This window comes from Pogoniulus pusillus, chromosome 19 (assembly GCF_015220805.1).
Source record: "Pogoniulus pusillus isolate bPogPus1 chromosome 19, bPogPus1.pri, whole genome shotgun sequence".
Taxonomy (NCBI): domain Eukaryota; kingdom Metazoa; phylum Chordata; class Aves; order Piciformes; family Lybiidae; genus Pogoniulus; species Pogoniulus pusillus.
Genome location: NC_087282.1, coordinates 22,753,566 through 22,762,359, shown reverse-complemented (window position 1 = coordinate 22,762,359; position 8,794 = coordinate 22,753,566). Strand labels below are relative to the sequence as shown.

Here is an 8,794-nt window from a genome sequence, read left to right as displayed (position 1 = left end):
ACTGGAGGCTGCGGCGGGCAGCGGAAGCGGATCGCGGTCGCGCAGTGCGCGTCACCGGGCCTCGCTCTCCTGCCTGTGTGTTCCGCTTCTCCTAGGCCGCAGCCGCCATGAGCCAGTTCAGCTTTGGGTCGGGCTCGGGCGGCGGCTTCCCTTTGGGCACGCCGAAGACGTCCGCCACGACCGGCACAAGCAGCTTCTCCTTCTCCACGCCTGCCACCTCGGGGAGCTTCAACTTCGGGAGCGCGGCGCAGACGGCCGCCAGCAGCCAGCCTGCCGCCTTCTTCTCCTTCAGCAGGCCGAGCACTGCGGCGCAGCCCGCCGGCTTCAGCTTCGGGACACCGGCCACGTCTGCCGCGACCCCGGCTGCGAACGTGTTCCCGCTGGGGTGAGAGGCGCCGCGACCCGCTGGTTGCAGGGTGGGGGTGCTGGCTTTGCCTTGTGGGCCTGGCTGCTGGAGGGTACGAGTGGATGATGCCTTTCTCCTTGCTTTGCAAGTCCTTCCCACGGGAGCAGAGCCGTAGCTCTTGTGCCTTAGAGCTCCCTCTGCGCTATAGCACATCGGGCCAAGCCTTCAGCGTGTTCTCTTGGTAGCGTTGCCTTCTTTCGGATCCGCAAAACAAGCAGCTCCACGCTTGAGGCTGTAATTGGACGTGGCACTTGGTGCCATGGTCTGGCCTTGAGCTCTGTGGTAAAGGGTTGGACTTGATGATCTGTGAGGTCTCTTCCAACCTTGATGATGCTGTGATACTGTAATTGGGGTAGTGGTGCTTATGTGAAGAAGGAATAAACCTTTGTGCCTGAACACAATGTCTTGCCCTTCCTGATGCAAATCTCAACTGCTCATTAATGTGTCTCCAGCCAAATGGGAACCATTTCGTCTTTAGGAAAAGTTGTGAGCTTTGAAGTGATGCTTCAGAGCTGCTGCTGTTGAAGCTTGCCAGACGGGAGTAGTGGAAAGGGCAGTGAAGTGGGGACTAGGTGGGGGATTGTAAGTGATGCTTAGGAGCTGAGAGAATAAGCAACTTATGCTGCTTGGTCGTGGGAGGGATAATTAAGTGAACAGAGAGACTTGGGGGAGGATTGCAGCTGACAAGAGATGTGCTATGGGCTTAGTTAAAACCTGAGCATAAACCTGGTCAAGTGCACATGTCTTTGAAAGGTGTTTTTTGCTGCCAGCAAATAGCCTGTAAGAAAGCAATCTCAGTGCTTGGCTGAATGTATATCTCACACAGATTGGTTTCTTTTCTTTGTTTCCTTTTCTAGGGCAAATGCACCAAAAGTAAACTTTGGAGGCAGTACTGCAAGTCAGGCTCCTGGAATGACGGGGACCTTGGGCTTTGGTAACACCGCAGCAACCAGCGTGCCTTCAAGTCAAGCAGTAGCCCCTTCTAGCTTCGTGTTTGGATCTGCTGGCACAGCCACCACTACGGCTCAGTCTGGGACAACTGGAGGATTTACTTTTTCCAGTGGTACCACAACTCAGGCTGGAACAGCCAACTTCAGCATTGGTACTGCAGCTCCACAAGCAGCATCCACAGGGTTGACCTTTGGGGCAGCACCTGCAGCTGCTGCCACTACTACTGCTACCTTAGGAACTGTGACCCAGTCAGTAACTCCCTTCAGCCTTGGGGGACAGTCTACAGGTGAGTGCCAGGGCTTGAAATGGTGGTTGTAGTCAGGAGGCCGTTAGCATGGAGGGTAGCTGGGGATGGTTTGGAAGTTGTGCAGCCTCCCTGCTTCTGCTGATGTGAAACAAAGTGAGTCTCTGGAATGTGTTTTTTTCTGATGTAGCAGTCCAGGGAGGAAGAGTAACAACTGCTACTTAGCCTTTTGGTTTGGAGAGTGAGGCAGAAATATTCTTGCCAATATGTGCAGAATGCCAGCTGCATTTGAAGCCTTTCTTCAACGTTTGTGGAATATTTGCTGGTGCAGAGAGAAAGGGCTCAGAGTGGTGGAGAGGGATCACCACAGGATGCGCTTGTCTCATGGTGCTGTTTGCTGCTGTTCGCTTCCCTGACAGCAAGAACCTGCCCACTCCCACAGGGTCTGGCAAAAGTTCAGTTTGTAGCTTCTGCTCAGATTGTTGGTGATAGTGGAGGCCTTCAGTGGAAGGTCATCAGCTCTGTGGTGAGGCTGAAAATCTTTCTACGTGATGTGCTTGTTATCTCTGCTTCATTTCCTTGATAAGGCAGGGTATTTGTTACACCTGTTACAACAGGTGTCTGATTGCTTCTGACTTGACTGTTGCTGTGACTGGTAGAAACTACAGTGTCTGTAGTAAAAGATTTGCCTTTTCATTTTATGCTCCTTGTTCCAGGTCTAAACTTTGGGTTGTTGTCTTCGACAGCAACCACTACTAGTGCACCCACAGCAGCATTGGCCACTAGCACCAGCCAGGGGCCTACTCTGTCCTTTGGAGCCAAACTTGGAGGTAGGAAGTGACTTGTTTTTTTTAAGTAACTGCTCAGGAACTTGTGGATCTGCTGTCCTCCCAGGAATAGTTTTCTGAACTAGGGTCTGGAGATGAGCTTAGAAGTGTTTGTGATACTGGATTTGCAATGACATAAGTAATCTGCTCATACAGCTATTGTCCTCTGTATTTTTTTATTGCCTTCTCTCTGCCAGTTTCTGTTCTGTACTTGTTGCTGGAGCATACAGGGAGCCACAGGTAAAGGGCACATAGGAAAAGAGATGAGTAAGAGGAAAACTAGTTTCAGATTCGTGCATCCATACAAACCTGGTGTAGGTAGGTAGATTTGTATCACGTTTCCAGCATGATTGTACTGTGCTGCTTCTGCTTGCAGTAACATCCACGGCTGCTACAACTGCTTCTACCACCACAACCTCTGTTCTTGGTTCAACGGGGCCTATGTTGTTTGCATCCATAGTCAGTTCTTCAGCACCAACATCGTCAACCACCACGGGCCTGTCGCGTAAGTCACAGTGTGCAGAGTTTATCTGCTGAAGGGAATAAATGAGCAGTGTGACTGGTAGTGCCTGTTTGTAGTGGAGCTGCTGATGCTGATTGAGAGAATTCAAAATCCCAGCTCTCCTGGCTGTTTGCCACCTTCTTCTCTCTTTGTGGTTTCTGGTAAACTGCAGTGGTGAGGCATGGAGGGTTCTGTTCAGAACAGCAGGTGCATCATGGAGCAGTTTGAGCTGTATGGGATATTTTTGTTTGTTGCTCTGTGTGGTAGTGCTGCCACAGCTGAGCTTTCTGGTGATGATGTAGCTGCTGTTTCCTGGACCTCAGTGTCTTGAGTCTGGTTATGTCTGCCTTTGACTCTTGCTTTGGGGTTCAAGAACTGCACAGTGGAGGTGCAGGGTGCTAAGAACAAGTACTGATACATTTGTATGCTTACATAGTAATAACTGGCAAGTATGTGGATAATACTTCACAGGAGCAGTGGTTAGTAAAAGTAAAGATCAGATGGAGATGGGTTAGCAAGCAGGGTGGAGCTTTTCAAAAGGGCTTTGTATTTAATATGTTACACGAGGTCTTACTGTTATCTTCTGTTTACAGTTGGTGCCCCTTCCACTGGGACAGCCACTCTTGGAACTCTTAGCTTTGGATTGAAAGCTCCTGTAACAACAGCTGCCACAACAAGCACCACCACTGGTAGGACAGATGCTGAAATAGCACAGTATTTCTCTCTCTGATCCTCCTTTTCCATCTCCCCATATGCAGTGATAAGGCTGGTGGGCTCTGATACTCCAGTCATTTTTGACAGACATTTTGTTTGGTTTTTGTCCTCTCAGGGGGACTTGTTTGAGCTCATACAGTGCTGGGTTTAAACGTGTATATTGGGCCTGTTCTTGATTTGCTATCTGGCAGATGTGTTCACTTTGTGCTTCTTTTTTTGTTTCAGGCACTACTACTGCTTCTGGCTTTGCTCTGAATCTTAAACCATTAACAACAACTGGTACCATTGGAGCTGTGACTTCTGCAGCTGCCATCACCACCACAGCACCCAGGTGAATCTTTTGCTATAACCAATTGTTTCCTGTCCGAGGCAAGAGGCAGGATTAATGCTGGTATCTGGTGGAAGGAAGGGAAGTGAGTGTCATGTCTATATTTTGTTTTGTGATCTTGTGTTCTGTACTGTCTGGAACTTCTTTCAGTGGACCTCCAGTGATGACTTATGCCCAGCTGGAGAGTTTGATAAACAAATGGAGCCTGGAACTGGAAGATCAAGAGAAACACTTTCTCCATCAAGCTACACAAGTGAATGCCTGGGACCGGACACTGATAGAGAATGGAGAGAAGGTAAAGTGGTGTCTAATGTAGCCTTGTTTTGCTTGCTTGGATCTGTAAAGGCCTTCAGTGTTCCAGATGCAGTAAGCATCTTGTGGGGGAAAAAAAAACACGCAAAAACCATACATGTGAGTGGTACCTGGATGCTTGTGAAAGACTGGCTGTGTGTCCATTAATAGGTATTGAAGTTTGGAAGTCTGCTCTGTGAGTTTATGCTGTGGTAACAAGTTATGTTAGGGTGGAGCTGTAGGAGGCAAGCCCCTGATAGTCAATTCTTGGTCTTCAAATCTTTATTGCATTTGCTTCTTGTTTATAGTAGCCGTTTACTTGCTGCTGGCTTTCTCAGTTCCAGCACTCTTCTATAATTTGACTTTTGAATCTTTGTGGTACAGTTAAGTTCCTTCTGTTTTCAGATTACTTCATTACACAGAGAAGTAGAGAAAGTGAAACTTGATCAGAAAAGGTAAGAAACTATGAACACCTGAAATGATTTTTGCTTCTTTTTTGCATCTTCTTGTGCTGGGGGAGATCTAGAACCTCCAAGTTGAGTAGTGAACATTTTCTCTTTTCAGACTGGATCAGGAGCTAGACTTCATTCTGTCCCAGCAGAAAGAGCTTGAAGACTTGTTGACCCCACTGGAGGAGTCTGTGAAGGAACAGAGTGGGACTATCTACTTGCAGCATGCAGATGAGGAACGGGAGAAGACGTAAGACAAATCTGCTTGGAATGTGCTCAGCAGGCTAATGTGATGATCAGTCAGCAAAAGCAGACCTGGGGATCATGAGAATATTGATCTATCAATGGCCTTTGTCAAATACATAATCCTATTTTATGCATGGCCCCTGGGATGTTGCACATTAGAAATGGGGGAACTGTGACTGAAAATCCTTGAATAAGCATGGAAACTTCTCTGGATGTTGGTCTAATCAGCTGTCTGGGAGGAGGTTACTAATTTTGGTGTAGTTTGTAAAAATGAGTAATAAGTGATAGAAGTGATGAGAGCAGAGTGCACTATTGTGTGGCTCAACCATCCTTGTAAGCCTTAAATGTTGAATAGTAGCAGGATCATTAAAAGAAATGTTTGTTTGGCTCATGAGAGAGAAGTCTTGAACAATCAGAAGTGAGGGAGCCAGACAATCCAGACAAAACCTCCTGGCCATCCCTCCACACTACTGCTTGTCTGTCTTGGTGCATCTGTCGAGAGACAGAGAGAGCTCAGCAGTTACTCCATCTGTGTGATGAAGTGTGCCTGTCCTGGTGCTGTTCTCATGTATCTGTGAGCCTTGGGTGGGAGGTGTGGGAGCTAATTCTGATTGTCCAGAGTTGGTCTGACTAGGAGCAAGTCTGCTTAAGCTCACTTTACATATTCTGACCTTGGGTCCCCTGTGTTTTGCAGCTATAAACTGGCTGAAAACATAGATGCTCAGTTGAAGCGCATGGCACAAGATCTGAAGGACATCACTGAGCACCTGAATACGTCCAGAGGCCCAGCAGACACCAGCGACCCGGTAAATCCCAGCTTTCAGCTTTTAAAACCTCCATGTTGGGAAGAGACATAAGCTATTTAAAGAGTCCCAACTCTTTGTCTACTCATGGATACCCTTCTGCTTGAGTTTCAGCCTTTGAAAGGCATTCTGCTTTCACAGAATCACAGAATGGTAGGGCTTGGAAGGCACTTCCAGAGGTCATCTACTCTAACCTGCCTGTTAATGATGGTTGGTTAGATCAGGTTGCACAGGAAGGTGTCCAGGTGGGTTTTGTAAGTCTCCAGAGAAGGAGACTCCCTACTTCACAGAGAGAGTGATTGGCATTGGAATGGGCTGCCCAGGGAGGTGGTGGAGTCACCGTCCCTGGAGATCTTCAAAAACAGCCTGGATGAGGCACTTGGTGCCATGGTCTAGTTGATTGGATAGGGCTGGGGAATTGGTTGGACTGCATGATCTTGGAGGTCTCTTCCAACCTGGTTAGTTCTACGATTCCATTATTCCCCATAGTGTCCTTGTGTTGGTTCTATTCTGATAAAACTTGTGCCAGCACAGCATAAGCCAGCCTGACTCATGTTTAGTCCTGCTACCTGCCCCACTCCTTGCATCCTTCTTATGGCAAACCTACATAAGCCAGCCTGACTCATGTTTAGTCCTGCTACCTGCCCCACTCCTTGCATCCTTCTTATGGCAAACCTACACTTTGTCCAAGCTGGTTATTTTTTCTTAGACTACCTTTTTATCTTCATGAAAACAAGATCTGAATTGCCTCTTCTTTCTGGTATATATTAAATCAATCTCTCTGTGGCTTTGCTGAGAAGCTTTTTCTCAAGCAAAACAAATCTTTTTAGTACTATAGACTGAGGATTTTTCCCTATTCCTTTTCCCTTTTGGCACCTGAGGGTACAGTGATTAGTGCTGTGGTGCTTGCTAAGTCTGAACTGCAATAAACTTAGACCAGACTTTTTTCCTTCATGATAAAGAGAAGCATAGCTGCTGCACATGCTTCCCTGAGAAAGTGGCTCCCAAGTTAGTGGAGCTGTACAAAGGAGAAATTTGGTTGCATCCTGTTGCAAAGGCAGGGACAGGCAGGCTGCCTTTTACTGCTCTTAGTTTTTGTGTAGGGTAACTGATGTCTTGCACCTTCTCTTTCTCCTCAGCTTCAGCAGATCTGTAAAATATTGAATGCCCACATGGATTCATTGCAGTGGATTGACCAGAACTCAGGTGAGAGTTGTCTTGCAAGCTTTGTGGGGGTGTAAATAGAAGGCATGTAACATGTGTGCAAGTGTTTTTTTGAACATAAATGAATTCATGAAGATCCTTGAGGAATCTTTGAGTGACATGGTCCTCTCTGCTTAATTTTCCTGATGTGCATTAAAAGTCTCTGCTGAGAAGTAATTCCTGGCAGCTGCTAGGGTTTCACAAAACAGCACTGCTTGGGATACATCAATTTTGAAAGGGAGGACTTGAAAACCTTGTGTTTTGTTCTGTTAAACTAAGGTTAGACATTTCAGCTTCTGAAATGTTGTGGGGGGTTCTTTCAGGAGTATGAAAATCGGTGAGAGATACGTGTGTGTGTTTATCAGCCTCTCTTTTGTCTTGGATTCAGCCTTAACTAGTGTACTATGGTGGCCTGCTGCAAAGAAGCAAGAAAGAGGAGCAAGTTTTCTGATAAGGAGTGTGAGGGATTCGGGAGTTGTGCAGGAGTTTGATTTTTCACTTCTGGCAGCGGCCACACGAGGGCACGGCTGAATAAAGCAGCGGCCTGCGCCACACTGTGCTGTGGCTGCAGTACTCTGAAGGTGATTACATCTGCTCTGCAGAAGCAGCTCTGAGCAACTGCCTTGCTTCATCCAGCTGTTAACCTGAGCTGCCACCACTAAATGGACTTGCTGAAGATGGACCCAGGGCAGTGCTGCGTCCACAAATGAAGGCATTTTGGGCTTTCTCCCTCTCTCTGAGGAAACCAACAATCTTCTCTGTTGTAGTTAGCACTGAATTCCAAGTTGAGCATAAGAGGTGTGAGGCAGTGAAGCAGGCTGCTGGTTTATGCCATCATTTTTGAGTGGTATATTTTTGACTAGTGACAAAGTGAAATATGTTGCTTAATATGTGACTGGGAGATTCTGGGTTGGGCATGCTGTGTGAGATAAAAACGAACCTGGAATATCTGTCTCCAAGCTGCCACAGTGCTGTAGCCATGTTGAATAGCTTGTGACAAGCTTGCAAGGAATGAAATTAGAAACAGCTTCGGTGTAGACTTGTATATTTCAGTTTGCTTTGCTCTCTGCTGCAGTGCCCTGCAAGTAAAACAAATTGGCTTGGCAAGAAGTGTCAACATGTCCCAAGACTCTTCCAACTGCTTGCCAGTCTGAGTGTCTCAGAATGCTGTTTAGGCAGCTGATTTTGCTTTGGGGTGTTAACGGTGCTTTCTGTTGACTTCTCCTCCTTAACGTGCACTGCCACATCTGAGAGGCTGTCAACATGTTTTTCTTTCTCCTTCTGTGGGTTAAACTCTGCAGGGTTGTGTTTCTGGGTGACTGCAAGACTAATCTTTTGTTTCTCCCACAGCTGTGTTGCAGAGAAAGGTAGAGGAGGTGACAAAGGTTTGTGAGAGCCGTCGCAAGGAACAAGAGCGCAGTTTTCGCATCACATTTGACTGAGATACTCCAAGATAATTAATCTAAAATCTGCACAGGAGAGAGTTTAGGGACCTAAGACTCAGAAATTAACTCAGTTCACACTTTGCTTATGCAATAAAATTTGTTTGGTTTTGGTTTTTTTTTAACAAAGCCAGTTTTTGCAGTGTCTGACTGGCCTTCCCCTGCTTCAGTGTGAGAGACTACATGAAGCTATGGCAGAGAGTTTGTGCCCCAAAGTGTCTGTTCTTTAGAACTGCATGCAGGCTGCTGAGGTGCACACACGCTGCCCTTGAGCTATGTCAGTGGGGCGTAGCTCTGCAGCTGAACACCTCGGTGTCATTTGTTCAGCTGGGATGTTGTCAGCTTGGGTTCTTAAGAGGGTGGTTTGGTCTGGTGGAGCTGTGAGCTG

General features: G+C 47.1%; 1 protein-coding gene across 1 annotated transcript; it reads left to right on the top strand.

Moving 5' to 3' along the window:
- Positions 1 to 58: 58 nt before the first annotated feature.
- On the top strand, positions 59 to 8,535 carry NUP62CL (nucleoporin 62 C-terminal like). The gene is made up of 12 exons (XM_064159623.1): positions 59 to 385; positions 1,264 to 1,643; positions 2,318 to 2,431; positions 2,805 to 2,933; positions 3,524 to 3,619; positions 3,870 to 3,975; positions 4,123 to 4,267; positions 4,669 to 4,718; positions 4,828 to 4,962; positions 5,653 to 5,764; positions 6,901 to 6,967; positions 8,315 to 8,535. Exons 1-12 carry the CDS (start codon positions 108 to 110, stop codon positions 8,404 to 8,406), a joined length of 1,704 nt encoding a protein of 567 aa, XP_064015693.1. The 5' UTR covers positions 59 to 107; the 3' UTR covers positions 8,407 to 8,535.
- The last annotated feature ends 259 nt before the right edge of the window (positions 8,536 to 8,794 follow it).

Excerpts from the sequence above, each read along its gene's own strand:
- NUP62CL (XM_064159623.1), top strand. The coding sequence starts at position 108 with ATGAGCCAGTTCAGCTTTGGGTCGGGCTCGGGCGGCGGCTTCCCTTTG. Across the intron at positions 2,432-2,804 it reads CTTTGGAGCCAAACTTGGAG|TAACATCCACGGCTGCTACA; the intron begins GTAGGAAGTGAC and ends TTCTGCTTGCAG. Across the intron at positions 6,968-8,314 it reads GTGGATTGACCAGAACTCAG|CTGTGTTGCAGAGAAAGGTA; the intron begins GTGAGAGTTGTC and ends TTTCTCCCACAG.